Consider the following 17,899-nt stretch of genomic DNA (forward strand, 5'->3'; position numbering starts at 1 on the left):
CTGTTTCGGTGGTGTGGGAGGGGAGGAAGGAAGCCGTGCAGCAGGCAGCCCTGCCCGCGCTCAGCACCGCAGCCTCCAGCGTCGGGGCAGCTCGTGTTCCGGGGGTGGCTCTGCAGCTGAGCCGCGTGTCGGCTAGCGCAGCCCCCCTTCTGCTGGAGCCGCGTACTTGCCCAAGCGTAGGGGTTTGGGCTCACCGTTGCTGTTGCGGGGGCTTAGCGCAGCTTTGAAAGGGGTTTGTCATGTTCAGTCAAAAGCAAAGCGTTTGATGGTTAGGCACTTCAGCTTTGCTTTGCTCAGCTGCTGCGCGGCCCTGTGTTCCAAAGCCCGGTGTATGGGAATGGCTCTGGTGCTGCCGACTTGCCCGACAGAAGGCTGCATCAGAGGGTTCAAATAATGACCTGCACTCGGCGTAGCTGCTGTACGTGTCGGCTCCTGAGAACCAAACTCGCTGTTTTCAGACGCTTAAAAGTGGTGTGGTTGAAATTCTTAGATGGAGGAACACCTTGAGGTTTCAAGTATTTATGGTGGGCTTTCTTCCCTTCAAAAGAGGTTGTGTTCTGCAGAATCGACACTGCGAGTTTTAAGGTGCGTAATCACTTCCAGGTGTTTGATTTGTGGTGATGTTGAATTCTACAGCCCTGAAAAGATAGTTCCACTTTTTATAAGCCTAGAATTGGGGAGTTATTTTTATATTTTTGCACTAATAAATATTACGGTGTTAGCAGGTGATTTGTTTGGAAACAGAATTAATTGTCTGCATCTTCTAAACTGTAGAGCTGTGTGTTTCTAGTTGTTTAATTTTAACACCACCTCCATCATCCCCACCCGAAATAAACCAGATTGTCCCTTGGAAATAAGCTGCTTGAATCAGTTCAGTCTGTGAACTCTTGAATCAGTCTCATTTTCTGTGAAATCTTCCTAAGTTCAGGTAGAAGAGATGAGGAGCTAATCTGTAGTTAATTTATGTAGACCTCAGTGTGGTCCTGACCAGGATAATTTCATGTTACTTTCTTGGGAATTACACAAGTGTCCATCTTATAACCCTTTTGTTAAGAGAATTTTAATACAGAGCCACATATGGAAGTGCTGTTCAAAAGTAAGAATTCACAGCATTTCTTGAAATCGCTGAAATAACATCCAGCTTTAACAGGAAAAGGTCAGATTGCCCTGGGTTTTCTCTTTCCTTTGGACTAACACATCATTTATGCAATCTTTAGGGTTTTTTTTTTTTAAAAAAGACGGTGACTGTTGCTGGCTTAATACCTAAAACTCTAAATGTGCAACTTGCTGTTGGTGACAATGTTGTTTAGTTTCTGCTGCACTCATTGTCCATGAGCTTCGTGAAAGATTGTAAACCACCCAACCACTCGCGAAAGGAGTGTGCGTGGGTACGTACGCCCTAGCCCTTGATAGCAGGCAGTGGGGTGTGCAATTCAAACGAGGTACCCTGTTAATTACGGCCCGTGAGTACAGACAGGGTGTCTGATAACAAATGCTTGTGGCTTTTCTGGCATCTGGCTGTGTAAGCTGGGGGTGCACAGGCACTGGCGGAGGTGGGAGCCCGCCCTGAGGTAGGTGGATCTCCTATGACCTGCTCCTGGGGACACCCCCCTGCTCCTCGGGACACCCCCCTGCTCCCCAGGACCCCCCTGCTCCTCGGGACAGCCCCCTGCTCCCCAGGGGACCCCCCTGCTCCCCAGGACCCCCCTGCTCCTCGGGACAGCCCCCTGCTCCCCAGGACCCCCCTGCTCCTCGGGACACCCCCCTGCTCCCCAGGACCCCCTTGCTCCTCGGGACAGCCCCCTGCTCCCCAGGACCCCCCTGCTCCCCAGGGGACCCCCCTGCTCCCCAGGACCCCCCTGCTCCTTGGGACAGCCCCCTGCTCCTCAGGACAGCCCCCTTCTCCCCAGGACCCCCTGGCTCCTCGGGACAGCCCCCTTCTCCCCAGGACCCCCCGGCTTCTCGGGACAGCCCCCTTCTCCCCAGGACCCCCCTGCTCCCTGGGGGACCCCCCTGCTCCCCGGCCCAGTGCTGCCGTTTCGCTGGACCGCAGCAGCAGGGCCGAGGCGAGCTGAGCCCAGCCGAGTTGCGTGTGTGAAGCTGTCGGAGGCGAGCGGCACAGGCACGAAGCCCCAGGTGATACTGGCTAGGACTCCAAAAGCAGGGGCACGTGAAACTGGGTTTGAATTTTGTTGGTGTGCGTTCTTGGATATGGTGACCAGAGTTTTATTTTGGGCTGGTCTCACATTTGTCAGAAGGCTTAAACATCTGCTCTCTGGAGCAGCAGGAGCAGCAGCAGTGGAAGTGGTTAGCTCACTGATGGCACGCTTCCGTGGTTTTGCTTTTCAGTGCTAAGGGTAGTTGAGTGTAGCTCTGAGGACAGTTGAGTAACAGGCTGATATTCTTGGCTTAGCATCTCAGGCAGTGTCTGAAGGAAATAATTGTACATGTGCACATGCATGTGTATGCCTCGGCGTCTGTCTGCGTGCTGGCAATGTTTGGACAGTGTGCGTGTGCCCTGGGGGAAGAGCACCCTGGTTTCTCTCAAGTGGAAAATGATTGAAAGCCAAAAAGTTGGCTTTCTCCTATGATTTGACATTTCCCAAAACAACCTAAGCCCTTTGTTTTAGTCCAGAACAAGAGCATGTAGGAACACTTGTATAACGGTTTTTTCCTTCAGAAGCACCCCGTGTAAGTCTTCCTTTAAACGCTTCTCGCCAGGGTTTCCCCCTCTCTGCCTCAGCATGGTGAGCTCTGCCCTGTGGCGTTAGTGCCCCGTTGCCTCACCCCTTCAAGCCTTGCCTTCGTTACTCTTCCAGCGGGATTCAGCGGTAGGAGCATCACCTGCTGCCTGCTCGAGAGGGTGAGCTGCTGGGCGGTTCGGCACGAGGGGCCGCTCCCCGTAGCAGAGGGTGAGGGACAACGTCCCGGGATGCGGGGCAGCTCGGGGAACGGCTGACCCGACGCGCTTTGCCCGAGCCCCGAGTTCTCGTCTCCTGCCTGAGATGCAGAAGCACTTGGGTTTTTTGTTGGCATGCTTTCTGTTGTTAGCAGAAAGGGAGAGAAGTCAGTGTGAAGATCAGATTCTTTCAGGTGTTGTGCATTGCCTTCAAAAATACATAGTACGCACGAGTGTGTTAGCTGACTGCAACCAACCACAACAGCGGTGACGTTGCCACGTCACTTCATTTGGGTAAGAGAAAATCATTTTCCCCTCTTCCTTCCACTTCCTCCACCTCTAGTCCTTTAGTATTTCTTGCTCACCCGCTGAAGCATATTTACAGGAAACTTCTCTGTGTGACGTGTGTGCACGTACACACCAGCCTTGTTTAGGATGCTACTGGGGTTTTTGTGTTTTTTTTTGAGAAGGATGGTTAGGATAGTTTTGAAGTGGTAACTTTCATGCTTGTGGCTCTGTAATGTTTAATCACTTGGAAAAAAGTATTCACTTTCTGAGGGTGCCGTGCATGGCTCTAGCCCTACTAATGTTTACTTGTGAGTGTAGTTTCCACTAATCTCGGGGAAAGAGGAAAAATCACATCTGCTTAATTTGGAGGTTGGTCTTATGTTTGAGTGTTCAGAGATGGTCGCCAGCTTGGGCAGGGGCGAGGAAGCTCAGCAGATCCAGTTCAGTAGCACACAAGAAAAAATTGCTTCCAAAATGTGGGTGGTTAGTGGAAACGGAGATTGGATGAACACACTCTATGGATATAAGCATATTGTATCCCATTGCTATTCTGTAAATACAGATTTTTCTAAAGACGTGCTGTTTCTTAAAAATGTCTGTGTTAGGTCAGAAATAAATTGAACTTTTGAGTTTTTTTGGCCTTGGTTATCTGGTTAGATACACGTTTAGAAATTAGGGGTGTTTTGGTTTTGTTTTTTAATGTGTCAGTGAGATTCAGGTGATGGTCTGGAAACAGATGAAGGAGGTTTGGAAGAACTACTGTAAGGAAAGTGTAAATTCTGTGTGGTTAATTGGGCTGAGAGGCTCTGTGTTGTATGCTTTTCCTGTTTCTCTTGCTCATAAAGCAGATGACCCTTTTCTGTTCTTTTGAAGCAACATTGCAATAAAGGAAGATTTTGATTTGAATATCAGCAGTGTGAAAACTGAGATTTCCCTCCTTGACTTCCACATTTTATTTCATTTGAAAATGCCATGAATAAAGCGAACGTGTGCATCTGCCAGTACTAAAGAACAAAAACCAGCGTTTGTCCTCATCCCCCGAACGCTGGTTGCTGCAAGCTGTTTGCTCAGCAAAAAGCCTCTTGGCTGTGTGGGTGCAACGGTTTTGTCTTTGCTCTGGCACTGAACAGGTCGCCCCCAACGACGAAGCCGTGGTGACGCTGCTCTGTGAGTGGGCTGTGAGCTGTAAGAGGTCCGGCAAGCACAGGGCCATGGCCGTAGCCAAGCTCCTGGAGAAGAGACAAGCAGAAATTGAAGCAGAAGTAAGTTATTTCTACTTCTAGAATAGTGTGAACAGTCTGCTTAAAATGTAAGGTATTTCTGAGGAAACATCACCTCAGTCCCTACTCATTGCAAAACAAGTGAGTTTGATGGCATTTGGAGCAGCGGGGATTTTTGTCATCAATTTACATTTTAAAAAGTCTAGATAATTCGAAGGCTTTTTCATTTTAAATTTAAATGAAGAAGAGATTGCAGCCTGACTCCAAATGGTCCACGTTAGCTGATTGATGCCTGCTTGTTCAAAGTGCTTTACTTTTGTGGAGCCCCTTAAAGAGAGGGCAGTGGGTCTGGCCAGCGGGGCAGGGCTGCTCAGCTGGCCGGGGGCTCGGGACTCCTCCAAAACTAAGGCCCGTTTTGAGGCAGAATTCAAGTGCCAGCCGAAACACTGCGTTCTGCAGAACGGCTTTGTGCTCAGGGGAAATGGAACGTTTCCCTGGGGAAGCAGGCTGCCGGGGCGCCGTCTGTGGTGTAAGCTCCCGTCGGTGTGGGGTGGCGGGGATCCTGCGGCAGCGCGGGGAGGCTGGGAGCTCTCCGTGCCACGCCGGCCGTCCTGAGCCCGCTCTGCCGCGGGGATGCCGCGGGTTTTGGCCCGGCGGTTGGCCCCGCCGGCACCGCGGGGCTGGGCGCTTGGTGGGCGCCCGGGGAGAAGCGGTGTGTGACGGCTGTTCAGCCTGGGCGCGGGGGCAGCCGGGGCGGAGCGCGCTCTGTGCAGACGGACGGACAGACAGGGCACCGAGGGGCAAAGAGGCTCTTTCGCCTCCCAGAGCCCCCCCGCCGATCTGGGGGAAGGGGGCGTACCGTGCTCTTTGGGCCTCACTCCCTCCGAAATCCTCCCAAAGCGGAGATGTGTGCCCTGGTGGTTACTGGGGTTAGTCGACACAAACGAGAGGAGTTACCGTTCGTATTCACGGTGGCCCTGGAAGTTCTGTATCTTAAATTTTGGCTTTTATACGAAACCGTGTCATTGCAGATGACGGTACACGTCTTGGGCATTCCTTTTCAATAAGTAATCCAAAGTGATTAAATAAACCACCTTAGAAATAACCAAACTAGGTAATGGGGAAAACCTGTTGTTCTAGAGCAAGTCTGGATTTTACGAAGAGGTAGGAAACAGTCACATGTGTAGTTGCCTCAGATGCAAATTGTGGGAATATTACATGCATTTGTGTGTAGATACATGTTTTTTGTTAGTGTTGTTTTGATTTTTTGTGTGTTTTTTTTTTTTTTTTTTTTTTTTTTCCCATTTAACCGTGCAGAGATGTGGTGAATCTGAAGTCCTAGATGAAAAGGAATCTCTGTCTTCAGCCTCCTTGACAGGTTCCAGTCTTCCTGTTTTTCAGAATGTCCTGCTAAGGTTTTTAGATACACAAGCTCCCTCTTTATGTGAGTATTAATGAATTTATATTCCAAAGTAGATCAGAAGCAGTTTGTCTGCTGTCTGGCTGCTGAAGTTACTGTTTTGCTCTAGCGGGTGTTTCACACTGTCCATGATTACCTGCTCTATTTTCTTACGCACATTTTTTTTTTAAATCTCCTGCCTCGTTATAGGATCTTTCTGTGATTTTTGTTTCTTTCTTTTTACACAAGGAGAGTTGGGAGAAACTATGTTTATTTCTGTTTAAGCTGTAAGAGGTGTGGAGGAAATGACTTGCACTTTATGCATATTGAGCACTTGCCTCTTTTTGACACATCCACATTCGAAGTGACTGACTTGGAAATTACACACAAGTGTTAAAATGGAAAGCTGTTATCTGACGAACAGGTGGATTGAAAAAAGGATCTTTGTAGGTTGCTCTGTGAAATGTCTCGGTCTAATAAAACTACCTGACATTGTAGCTTCTGTTTAAGTATTGCTAGTTAGAGCACTTTTTTTTTTTTTTTTTTACTGGTGTCTTTAAAGTAAAAGGGATTTTGAGAGGTTTGAAACATGATACTGAAAACTCTCGACATCCGAAAAAGGAGAAATTTCTTAAAAATTTCTTACAGACTCTGAGGTATTGGCCATGCTTAGTTTTTGTGCCAGTGGTGACCCTGGTTTTAATAAACCATCCAAACTATTTGTGTTATTTAGACTCGTGTTTCCGATGCGGCATCGTCCTCCTTCGCCCGGGCGGCTCTGCCAGGCTGGGGGGGAAGGTTTTCCTGCCTTGCAACATTCGTTGGTGTTTTCAGGCACTGTTTGAGTTTTGTGGTGCTGTTTTTACAGCGGTTGAGTTTCCGTGTCTCCGCAAAGGAGCGGCGGGTAACGGCTGTGTTTTGCAGGAGGGCGAGGGGCCCGCTCCGCCAGGCTCCGTGCTGGGGAGGAGCTGCCCCCCCGGCCCCGGGGTGGGCATCGCTGGGCGCGGGGGGCATGACTGACTAGAAGTGGTGGTGTGTCCTGGACTAATCTGAACCTGTAAAGCGTAGCTTGCTTTTGAAGAAATGCTGAGGAGTTGGGTTTGGTGGTTCTGTAGCTGGGGATTTGGCTGCCCGATAGAGCTGGCGCGATATAAAGCTATTTCCTCTTCACTGCAGTGTTGCAAACCTTTCTGTGGTACAGAAACAAGTCATAATTAAACAGCTCTGACAAACGAAAACTTAATAACAAAATTTTATATGTTGTGTTTGCCTAGTGCTTTCGCTCTGGCAGAATAACATGCATTTATTTCAAACCTTTTTCCTGATGTGCCTGAGTGTGTTTAATAGATAAAATACACTGCACTGTCAAGCTTTAATAAAATATTGCTTGTACATCTTGGAGGCTTGGCGTGCAGACATCTTGAGTTCTTTGAAAATATTTTAAAAGGTTTTATGTTATGGATACCAAAGTACTATAGGTAAGACAGTAACATTTACTGTAGGAGTATAGTTTGGGAGGAAAAGACAACTGTTGGGCAGACTGTCATAATCCACAGCTTCAGCTTTCATTTCTCTTCACACAGGGAATGTCCTTCCCCATTCCCCCCTGTTTTTAATTTAAGAAGTATTTGAACATGGTGCTGAGCTGCTGCGGCACGCTTGCCCGGCTGGGGCAGAGGTGTAGAGGGTAGGATGCTCTGGAATCCACTGCTGTCCTGAGGCTGTCCGCTGTCTGGAGCTGACAGCGAAAACATGCCAGTGAGATGGGAAATGGTTTGTTCTGTGGAGACAGAGAAACCTCTGCAAGATGCCTCAGACATTTTTAGTAGGCCTTTAAAATTAATTTGCTGGGGTTTGCAGTTTGGATAGTTGAAACCGAAATATTTATGAATTGAAGCTACAGTGTAACTTTTGTGGTGTTTTTTGTTTTTTCTTTTTTGTGGGTAGCTGACCCAAATAGTGACCATGAGAAGACCGAGTTTGTGAATTTGGTGCTGCTTTTTTCTGAATTCACTCGGCATGATGTTTTTTCCCATGATGCGTACATGTGCACTTTAATATCCCGCGGAGACTTGTCAATCACTGCAACTACCAGACCACGTTCACCTAACGGGGAAGCGGTGGATGAGCACTATTCTAAGGATCATGACGTGAAACTGGAGGTAATATTTCATGCTATTTCTACCATGTTTGGTAATCTGTTTTGTTAAATGGAGCTTTTCACTGGAGCTTTAGTATTTCAGATATGAGATACTAAGTTTTTTAATCTGTCTCCTTACCTCTTTCTCTTTGGGAAGACTTGAATGGGATCCATTAGCTTCATCTTTGTGTATAGCTGTAAATACTGCTGTTGGTGCAGGTACACTGAACTGACCGTTGTCGGGCGACCTCAGTGACCTGGGGCAGACAGACAGGCCCAGTGCAGGCTTCTGAATGTGCCGGTGGGAAGGCTGGATGGCAGCTGTGCTTGCGTGAGGAGAGGGAGAGCTTCAACCGGGAGGAGTTGGTGGGGAGCCTGGGTTAAGCTGCACGTCCCCCGTGTAGCGTGGGGCTGTGGGTGCCGTGCGGCTGGGTGCTCTGCTGGGGAGCAGGGTGGGTGCTGTACAGGTGGGTGCTGTACGGGTGGGTGCTGTACGGGTGGGTGCTGTACGACTGGGTGCTGTATGACTGGGTGCTCTGGCCGGGTGCTGTATGACTGGGTGCTGTATGGCCGGGTGCTGTACGGGTGGGTGCTGTATGACTGGGTGCTCTGGCCGGGTGCTCCCCTCGGGCGCTGGCCGGGTGCTGTTCAGCCCCTGGCCGGGCTGGGGCACAGAGCCCAGGACCCGCACGGTGCGGGTGCAGTCCCCAGCCCCCCAGCACAGGAGCGGTTCGTAACCTTTCCTAAAGCAAGCACAAGAGGCCGGCGGTTTTAAACTCAGGTCTGCGGGTGAGATGTAGCCTCTTGTTCTGCACAGTCCTTGTGGTGCCTGTGGGTAGCTAAAGCACCCTCTTATGTTTCTTTTTAATTGTTTTTTTTTTTTTATATTTCTTAAATTGGTCCCCTGGCCAAGTCTGCCCTGAAATACAGGGAGTTTCTACAAGCTGCCTTTTGTAGCACAACAAAGTAAGAAATAAATCCTGGGAAGGTACAAGAGTCAGGTTCCTGTTCTGTAGGTGTCCCTGGAGCAGAACTGCTCACAGGGATATACTGTAAAGTTTTGTTTCCCCCTTTAGCTCCTGCCTTTTTCTATGATTTTAGAGATTTAAGCTTGAGAAATATTTCTGTGAATTAACACTTAACATAAAGATTTAAAAGTCATTATCTGGAAGCTGCTTACCATCAGTACTTTTTTCGTAATTCTTAAATAGGTGGGGTGCTTGGGTTTACCTGTGATCGGTGAAATGGGCCTTCAGTAAAATGTGACTGATGCTTGTTTTTCTCTCTGGCAATTATTAGGATCATAATATTATGGAGCATATGGGCATTGACTCGGGAGCTGCTGGTATTTTTGATGACGTAGACAAGAGTGACTTTAAGGCAGATTTTGGTTCGGAATTTCCAGTAGGTTTGACTTTTGATTTTCCGCATGCCTTCGCCTGTGCTGCTCGCCCTTGCCACGCGTGTGTCCCCATGCCCCTCGCTCCACCCCGCTGCTCCCACCGGCAGCCTTTGCCCTCCTCGCATCACCTCCTCCCTCCGCATCCCTGCTGTGGGACCGCCTGCTGCTCTTCTCCGTGTCCCCTAGCTGCCCACCCGCACGCTCGCTCCCCTCTCCCCCCTTCCCTCCGTCCCCCCTGCCCCAGCACGTTCGGAGTGCTCTCTGTTACGGTTAAGCATGAATAAATATGCAGAGCTACCTACTTCTTTGGCACTGAGGAACCCCACTGATACCATTTGCTTTTCAAGTGACTGTTCTGTGTTCTGCCTCTGTCTTTCAAATCGGTTTCCCCCTCTCTTTTTCCTTAGTTAGCCTGGTACCGCATGACTCTCGGATCTCCCGGTTTCTTCCTTTGGACTGGTCTCGTCCTGCATCTGGCTGGACTCCTGTGCCCAGACCTGGCAGGGCAGATCCTCTCTCAGGCTGTCGGGACCCCTGTTTCTGTCTGACATCTGGCACATTGGTGGTTTCGAGCATATCCATGCCTGCCTACAATGTCTCTTGTCACCTTCCACTTCACCCTTTTCATTATTTTCCCTCAATATCTCATCGCGGTTTCTGTGTCCCAGCAGCATAAGAAGTGAGGAGATTGCTCTGAATCGTAGTGCTTTTTTTCCTGACTGAATGCCACTAATTTAAAACTTGTCTAATAATGAGGGAGGTGTGCACAGAGATACAGCGTGTACACGTATCTTCAGTTTCAGGCTTGATTACGATTGCCCTTGTTTTGTCTGTCTTTGAAAAAGCTCGGATGTCTAAAGAGTGACTGTAAGCAAGAACAGAATCGTAGCCCTGAATGCAGTTGCTGAATTTTGAAAGCTAGAGGTTACACTTACCTTAAACATTTGTTTTACATGACTTAGATTTTTTCTCCGATGCCTGGGGAGTCGTGTGAGAATGTGAACTCTTCGTTAGACAGAAGAATTTCCGTTACCGGTGAGAAGTCAGTCAAGAGGGAAAGACTGAGCGACCTGATTTTTCCAGCCAGTTACGACCTCCTTCGCCATCTGCAGTATGCGACGCATTTCCCTATACCTCTGGTGAGTGGCCGCCCTGCTCGCGCCTAACGGCGCTCCCGGCGTGGTGCCGGAGCGGCGAAGGGAGACAAGTTCTCTGAGGAGAGCGGGGCTGCGTGGCCGTGGGGCTGCGTGGCCGTGGGGCTGCGTGACCGCGTGATCGCGGGGCTGTGTGACCGTGTGACCGTGTGATCGCGGGGCTGCGTGATCGCGGGGCTGCGTGACCGCGTGATCGCGTGACCGCGTGACCACGGGGCTGCGTGACCGCGGGGCTGCGTGGCCGTGTGATGATCGCGGGGCCGCGTGACCATCGTGGGGCCGCGTGACTGCTGCGTGGCTGGCGGCCCCGCCGTCAGGTCTGGCGGCGCGGGGCGCCGTGCTCGGGCCCAGGAGCCCCACGCCGCAATAAACCCGCCACGTTCCAGGGGCTGGTGAGAGTTCGCTAAATAGAAAAGGAGGTGCCGTGGCTGGACAGAGGGGTGCCTGCCGCGAGATCTGAAAGGAATAGTTCCGAAATGCGAGGGGCGGAATGGCGTTACCTCCTCCCACCCGCGCCTGGCTGTCTCTGGCGCGGATTTCTGCGGCTGCTGCTCTTGTGTTTGTTGTAGGCTCATGGGAGCTGGAGAAAACCCCGTGAATAACATTCCCGATCCCAACCCCCCACTCAGATGTTCTCTGCTGTGCTGGAAAAAGGACCTAAAGGCCGAACAAGTCTTGAGCTGGAATGTATCTGCTTGAGAATTATTATCGTTTTTTAAACAGCAGTGATAACACTTTAAAAATATTACATCCTGTCAACACAGGAAGTGTCACGTGAGAGTATGGTGTGACAGCCCCGGTTTTCTTTGCTTTAAATGTTTTGCTGTACAGAGTTTTAGTTCTGATTTCTGGCCTGTGAATTGTTATGGGAATACTGAATGAGCTATTTCTGTTCAGGACAGTTTTGAATGCTTGTTTAAAGTTTGATTCATACTTTGTTGATTTTAAGGATCAGAAAAAAGATAATTGATTTGGTTTTGTTTCTGAAATACTTTTGATTTACAGATGGAGCTGATCCAGGTAGCTGGATTTTGCCTGTGGAAATTGATTTTAAAAATTTCAATTATTTTACATACGGATTATTTTTTGAAAGTAATTGTAAGTAAGAATAATAAACTTAGGTGCTGTTCTACACATTTAAGCAAAGAGAACACACTGGATATTTATACTTACTCTATCTTGATTTTAAAATTTCCTTGAATTTTCTATAGTAACAGGTTGTTAGCTTTTTTTCACGTTCACTGAAGCAGCATCAAGAAAAGGAAATGGAACTTGGCAAGAACAAGGAATTTATTTATAAGAACTGCAGGTGTGATATAAGCAGATAAAATAATTTTTAATCAGTGCAGTTTAAAATCACTTTCTGGAGTAAATAGTGCCCTCTAAAATGCGTCTGGGTTAATTGTATATGTGAAAACTTTGCAGCTGAAGAACTGCTATTAAATAATAACCACTTTGCTTGATTGCACCAAGTAATTTAATAGAGTAAGTGTACAGTATTTAACTTAGGGCAGGTGGGTTCAGGTGTTTACCATAAATAAGGACAAGGTACGTTTGAGCCTGTCTGAACACGCAGCATTCGGCAGCGTGGCTCGTCCATCCCTGCTGGCTCGTGGCCGGGTCGCTGGACCGTCCCCGCAAGGCGTTAGCGCACGTCCTGCCAGTTCAGACCTGCTCTGTGACCGCAGAACAAAGCCACGGGTGGTGTTCGAGCTCTTCCCTTCTGCTCGGGCTTGGGGTTCGGCAGGAGTTGTTGGCCGGGGTAGCTGTGCTTGCAGTTGCACGGCGGCTGCTCGCACTGCGGGTTTGCACACTCCTCTGATGTGTTTTAGAGTCAGAACTCGTGCACCCGCTCTTCGCTTCGGTGTTGTACCTCCTTGTCTGTGAAAACCTTCGCCTCTTCGGGAGCTGCAAAAGCCCCCGTAAATTTCAGTCTGAAAGATTTGGAAAGGTGGTAGTACAGAATAGGGTCAAAGCAGAGGTTGGATACAGCAAACAGCAAGGTAGATTCTTTGGCTTTGAAGAGAGCTTGTTTCAGAGAGCAGCTGGTTATGGTATCGCTCTGGCTCAAAGTGTAGGGAATACGGACGATGTGGTACGGAACAAAACACAGCAGGTAGCCTGCAGTGACAAGCAGTATGTTGATGAGGGCTTTCTTCACATTTGTGTAACTCTCGCTGTATTTGCTTCGGTAGAGTTGTCTAACAACAAGGAAATTGGAAATCAGAATCACAGCTGAAAAATTCAGGAATATTGCTGTGCATATGAAATTTGTGAACACGTGCCAGTCTCTTCCAAATTTTGTTTTGAAATCGATGCATCCTGCACCAGGTGTCTCTTTGATGGTTTTTATTGGAATAGCCATGTTAGGAACTGTTATAAGGAGAACCATTGTCCATACGACTGCAGACAACATCTTGGCAAATCCAGGCTCTTGAATGCGGTAGGTCTTACAACTGTGCATTAGCTGAAGGCAACGATCCATGCTTACAAATCCCAAAAAGATGATTGATAAATACATGTTCAGGTAGATGAAACAGGCTGTAACTTGACAATGGAATATTCGCAGTTCCCAGGATGCAACTCCGAGGTCAACAATAATCTTCACTGGCAATGCCAAAGTCAACAAAAAATCTGCTGTTAAGAGGTTAATTAAATAGATGCTCATACACTTCTGTTTCTGATCTTTTTGTGTGAATGCCCATAGTGCGAAACAACTTCCAATAAATCCCATCAGAAAAATCAAGCAGTAAAAATAGGTAAAAGGTTCCATTTCTTCGCCAATGTGGCAATGTGAAATATTGCTTGACATTGTAAACTTCTTGTGCAAGTTGGTTTTGCTGCTAGGAGATGTCAGGAACCTGCAAAAAGAACCAAGGTGACATCAACAACTTCTGAGCAACGCTAGTTATTCTCTGAGAATTTTTTTCGATTAATTTAATGGAAAAGATGCAGCTGGGAAGAAATAGTTTTCTCTCTGTTCGTGCTGCTTCAAAGATCATAGAATCACAGCCTGGTTTGGGTCAGAACAGACCTCAAACCCCTCCCCAGAGCCCCCCCCCTGCCCCGGGCAGGGCCCCCTTCCCCCAGCCCAGGGGGCTCCCAGCCCCGTCCAACCTGGCCTTGAACCCTTCCAGGGAGGGGGCAGCCACAGCTGCTCTGGGCACCCTGGGCCAGCGCCTCCCCCCCCGCACAGGGAACAATTTCTGCCTTACATCTCACCTAAATCTCCCCTCTGTCAGCTTAAAATCTCTTACTCCTCTTCCTGTCAATACATGCCCTTGTAAAAAATCCCTCCCCGGCTTTCTTGTAGGCTCCCGTTATTCAAGAGGGCTTTGTTCTCATGTTGGAAAAGGTTGGAAATGTATTAGGATTTGTTCTTGAAAATATATAGACTTCTGAGAAACTTTTCCACTGGAGCAGTTTTCCTGAGTGAACGTTTGGTTCAATCCCCCCTATCCCAGTCAACCAAAGCACTAAAGAAAAAGGTTTGAGTCTGTTTAAGATTAAGCATCTGATTAATAATGGTCATACTAAAACTTCATAACTTTTGAACAACTGAAATTATGCCTAAAAAAAGGGGTAATTTTTGTAGCAGTTGTTCTATAAAAACATACTAGGAGTTTTGAAGTTAATGCACTGTCAAACCAATATGCAGATGTGTCAGATAGATGAGCAAATAGTTCTAATCAATGCAAAGTTTTTGCAAACTGCTCTCTTCCTACTTGAACAGAGGATAAATTAATTGCGTATCTTTATGAAGCATTTAGAAAAAGCACATTTTGAAAGAAGCAGCTATTAAGTAATTTTGCTCACTTTTTAGGCTTCACTAGAAATTAGAGGGAAGAGAAGTAGACAATTTTGGTCTAATTTTAACCAAATACACCACTCCGTGACGGAGGGGCTTTCTTGTTTCTGTTTGCTGCCCTGTCAGACTGCTGCATAGAGTGTCTGTGGGAAAGAGGCACATTCATTAGAATTTCTTGGAATGAAAATCAATACATTTACGTCTTGAATAGCATCAGGCTGCAACACATTTTTATGTTATTATATTGTTCCTAATTTTAATATCCAGTATAAGAGAACTACTGCATTTGCATGTTTGTTTTCTTCTGTAAAATACGCATCCAGATGTGCCTAATTTGTCAGCCAAAGCGACTGCGGATACGCCAGTGATTTAAGAGGGGGGAAAGGCCGTTTGTTCCTCGCGGTTGGCTTTCGGCAGGTGGTCTCTCTCGTCCCGCAGGGACACGAGGGGGCGGCGGTTGGGTGGGTGCCCCCCGCGGGGAGCGGGCAGCCCCGTGGGGCCTTCCCTGCGCCGCGGCCCCGCTCCCCTCGCCCAGCCGAGCCCCGACACGCCGCGAGCCGGAGCCTGCGAGCCCCAGCCTGGCTGCAGCCGAGCGGCGCTGGCCACAGGCGAAGCGAAGGCTCTTTGGCTGGGGGCTCGAGCCCGGCCGGGCTGTCAGGCCGTCTGTTTGCGTGGGGCCAGGTCGGCTGGAGCCCCGACTAACGGCACGTACCTGCCTCCGTGGGCTCTGGGCTCTCCCCAGCATTGGTCCGCGGCGCTCTGATGTCTCTCGGCGACTGCTCTCGCAGCCCAGCAGCGTGTTAAATCTTTTCCTCTGCCTGCCTCTGCTGTTTTTTTTTTGTTTTTTTTTTTTTTCAGCCGTGTCTGTGGTTTTCAGACGTGCTGACTGGCGCAGCTCAGCCCGGCACTCGGAGAGCTCAGCCACGTGGCAGCTGCCTCGGCCGGAGGCGTCGGGCGGCCGGAGGCGTCGGCGGAGCGCGCAGAGCCCTCCCTGCGGTCCACGGCGGGGCCGGCTGCGTGGGGGACCCCGGCGCCGTGGGTGGCTGCAGCCGCTGCAGCTCACACCCCGCTTCCCCGGGGAAGGCCGGAGCCGCTCGCCGGGGCGGCCGGTGCCGCCGTCGGGCTGGAAGATTTACGTTTCCAGGCTTTCCGTCTGTTCACGTTCGCAAGGGCGACGAGCCGCCTGCGGTTCGGGCCGCCCCAGCACGTGGGATTTTTCTTGTAGTTCCTCAAACTTCATCAGGTTGCTCCCAGACTCTTGGCCTGGGGCTGCTGGTGTGCGACGTCAGTGGCTGTTTCTTTGCTTTTGTTCTGAAAAAATCTGAAACTTTTTCTCTTCTCTCCCCTCCCCCATTTAAAACCTGTCTGGATTCAGGAGTTTGCGATGTCGTTGGCCCCCGTTAATTATAATATTCCTGCATGAAATTCTAGTGTTTTTTTTTCTAGAGTTGCAACCTAATCTGCAGATTTAAAGGCACATAGTGATTCTACCGATAGCAATTAAAATTCTAAACCTTTGGACATTTGCCAAGCACTATTAAAAATAAAAATGACACATTAGGGATATAGAGGAAATGTTTATAATTAAGCTTTTTTTTTTTTTTTTTTTTTTTTAAACCAGGAAAAAATAACTGACACCAGGCTGGAGGACTGAGGTACTAACAATGATAGTGAAACTCCTAAATGTTAGCACTTTGTAGCTGAGAATCCACAGGAATTTACAAATCGCGTACCAGACCTTTGTGAAGAAACAAATTATGAATGTCTGGTTTTAAGTTTAGTCATAAGCATAAAGTTCAGACTATGTTTGTTGAAACATTTGCAAAGCTGCATACCCCGGAATGATCCTGTGTTCGGGTTTGAGCAAACACGGGCTAGTTTTACGGCGTTACGCTCATCATGCAAAGCTGATCTTTCCGTACTTTTGTTCTTTTCTTTCAACTTGAAACCTAGCAGTCAGTCATTTTGTGTGTGTGTGTGTGTGCACTCATGTCTCCCCTTCTCTACAGAGTCAGTTTACAGCTCAGAAAACTTTCCCAGGTCTAAAAAGACAAGGTGATGGTTAGGTAAACCTTTACTGAAAAATGGTCTACGCTTCCTACAGATGTGTTTTGGACGGAGGAGAAACGTGGGAATGTGAGTCTCCTGAGTCCTAATTCGGGTTTTATTGTGGTTTGGTGTCATCCACTTGCCCTATCCATTTGTCTGATGTAAAAGGCCATTTTAGTTCATAAATTACAGATGCAGATGGTAGATTTTGCTGTAGCTAAAGCTGCTAAGCACTACTCATCATTAAACCCTATTTTTTGTGGTTTAAACCTTGCTGAATTTTTGACTTTTGATTTGAAATTTGCCACGATGCATGCCTGCTTAGGCTGACTCCTGGGATTGAGGAGCGATGTGAGGAAGGGAAGGGGTGCTGGTGTGGGTGGGAGTTCAGCCAAAATGAGTAAATAATTTCTGAGAGCGAAGCTAGGCAAAATAGCATCTAAGCCTTTAAAAAACCCTTTTAAACCTGATGCCCTTTAAAAGAGCAGCAGGAGCCTTGTGTTTTGAATTGGGCGCACCAAGGGTTTAGGTGGTCCTTGTGTCCGGATCACTTCTGATACCTCTCCACATTTTGCGCATTCACCTGGAGAAAGGTTTCACATCCGGAAAGTTTCCGGAGGTTTTCTGGAGCTCTGCTGTGAGCAGGCTTTAACCTTTATTTGTTCATTTATTTTTTCCCCCCCATCTGCTGAGCACCCCCCGCTGCAGGCGCGGTCCGGCGGGTCGGAGCGCGAGCGGTGCCCCTGGGCGGGGGCCGGGGCAGGGGGTGGGGGTGGATGTACCTCGGAGCCCTCGTGGGGTCTCCCCGCCGGGCGCTCGGCTCCTTGGAGCTGGGAATTGTGAATGGCGCAGCGGGGGGGGCGCTGGGGCCGCGGGGAGCTGTCAGGGGTGCAGCTAAGTATAAAAGCACAACTTTTAAAAATTTTATATTGGAGGAGGCCAGGCAGGATTGCATGCGAGTGTGCATTTGCACATTATGTTTGTCCTTAATTCTGGGGATGTCTCCAAGCCCCTCGTTTTCCTTGCGTGTTCCTTGTCTTCAGTCCTGGAGAACATTAAACGTTAGCAAGCGCTGGTCAGGCACGGGTGCTCAAGGCTCTGTGGGATCTCCTCTCTTTAAATGAGGAAAATACACAACCACCTGTTTATCCGTCTGTTAGGAGGCTGATGTTCAAATCTATATCATCCATATCCCTGTATCTTTTAAGTCAGGAAGATTGTCAAGCGTAAGGTTACGTGATTCCTTTATGTGAGGTTTTTGAGCAGTTACAAAAGTAAGGCTTTTTGCACGCTCTGCCCACGTGGACTCTGTCAGATTTCCCAGCGCTGGGCGCAGTGGGAGAAAACTGGGAGAACTCTGACGTGCGCTTTGGGGGGGGAGTTAACCGTAAGCTTCCCGCAGCGTGGGGCGGTGTGGGGCAGCGGGAGGCCGTCCCTTTCCCGGGGGAAGCCCCCTCAGCACCGCTGGCTCGCAGCAGCAGCCCGGGAGCAGGATGGGGCCGCTGCGGGTCCCCGCTCCCGGCCCGTGCGGCCGTGCCAT

General features: G+C 48.9%; 2 protein-coding genes across 9 annotated transcripts in view; one reads left to right on the forward strand and one right to left on the reverse strand.

The window, feature by feature from the left end:
* Positions 1 to 17,899, forward strand: part of MED12L (mediator complex subunit 12L) — a 141,245-nt gene that overhangs the window by 25,758 nt on the left and 97,588 nt on the right. For all 8 annotated transcript variants that reach the window (XM_042798459.1, XM_042798473.1, XM_042798467.1 and 5 more), the window contains 5 exons: positions 4,318 to 4,449; positions 5,725 to 5,851; positions 7,754 to 7,968; positions 9,246 to 9,350; positions 10,311 to 10,487. In XM_042798459.1, the coding sequence (XP_042654393.1) occupies positions 4,318 to 4,449; positions 5,725 to 5,851; positions 7,754 to 7,968; positions 9,246 to 9,350; positions 10,311 to 10,487 (756 nt within the window). The remainder of the gene's footprint in view (positions 1 to 4,317; positions 4,450 to 5,724; positions 5,852 to 7,753; positions 7,969 to 9,245; positions 9,351 to 10,310; positions 10,488 to 17,899) is intronic.
* Positions 11,787 to 15,176, reverse strand: GPR171 (G protein-coupled receptor 171). Its single transcript, XM_032999334.2, has 2 exons — positions 15,023 to 15,176; positions 11,787 to 13,363 (listed from the first exon to the last, which is right to left on the reverse strand). Exon 2 carries the CDS (start codon positions 13,312 to 13,314, stop codon positions 12,337 to 12,339), a length of 978 nt encoding a protein of 325 aa, XP_032855225.2. The 5' UTR covers positions 13,315 to 13,363; positions 15,023 to 15,176; the 3' UTR covers positions 11,787 to 12,336.

The sequence above is a fragment of the Tyto alba genome, unplaced genomic scaffold (assembly GCF_018691265.1).
Source record: "Tyto alba isolate M040663 unplaced genomic scaffold, T.alba_DEE_v4.0 Super-Scaffold_10, whole genome shotgun sequence".
NCBI lineage: Eukaryota > Metazoa > Chordata > Aves > Strigiformes > Tytonidae > Tyto > Tyto alba.

Bases quoted from the DNA above. Each gene is read 5' to 3' on its own strand.
- GPR171 (XM_032999334.2), bottom strand. From the start codon at position 13,314: ATGTCAAGCAATATTTCACATTGCCACATTGGCGAAGAAATGGAACCT.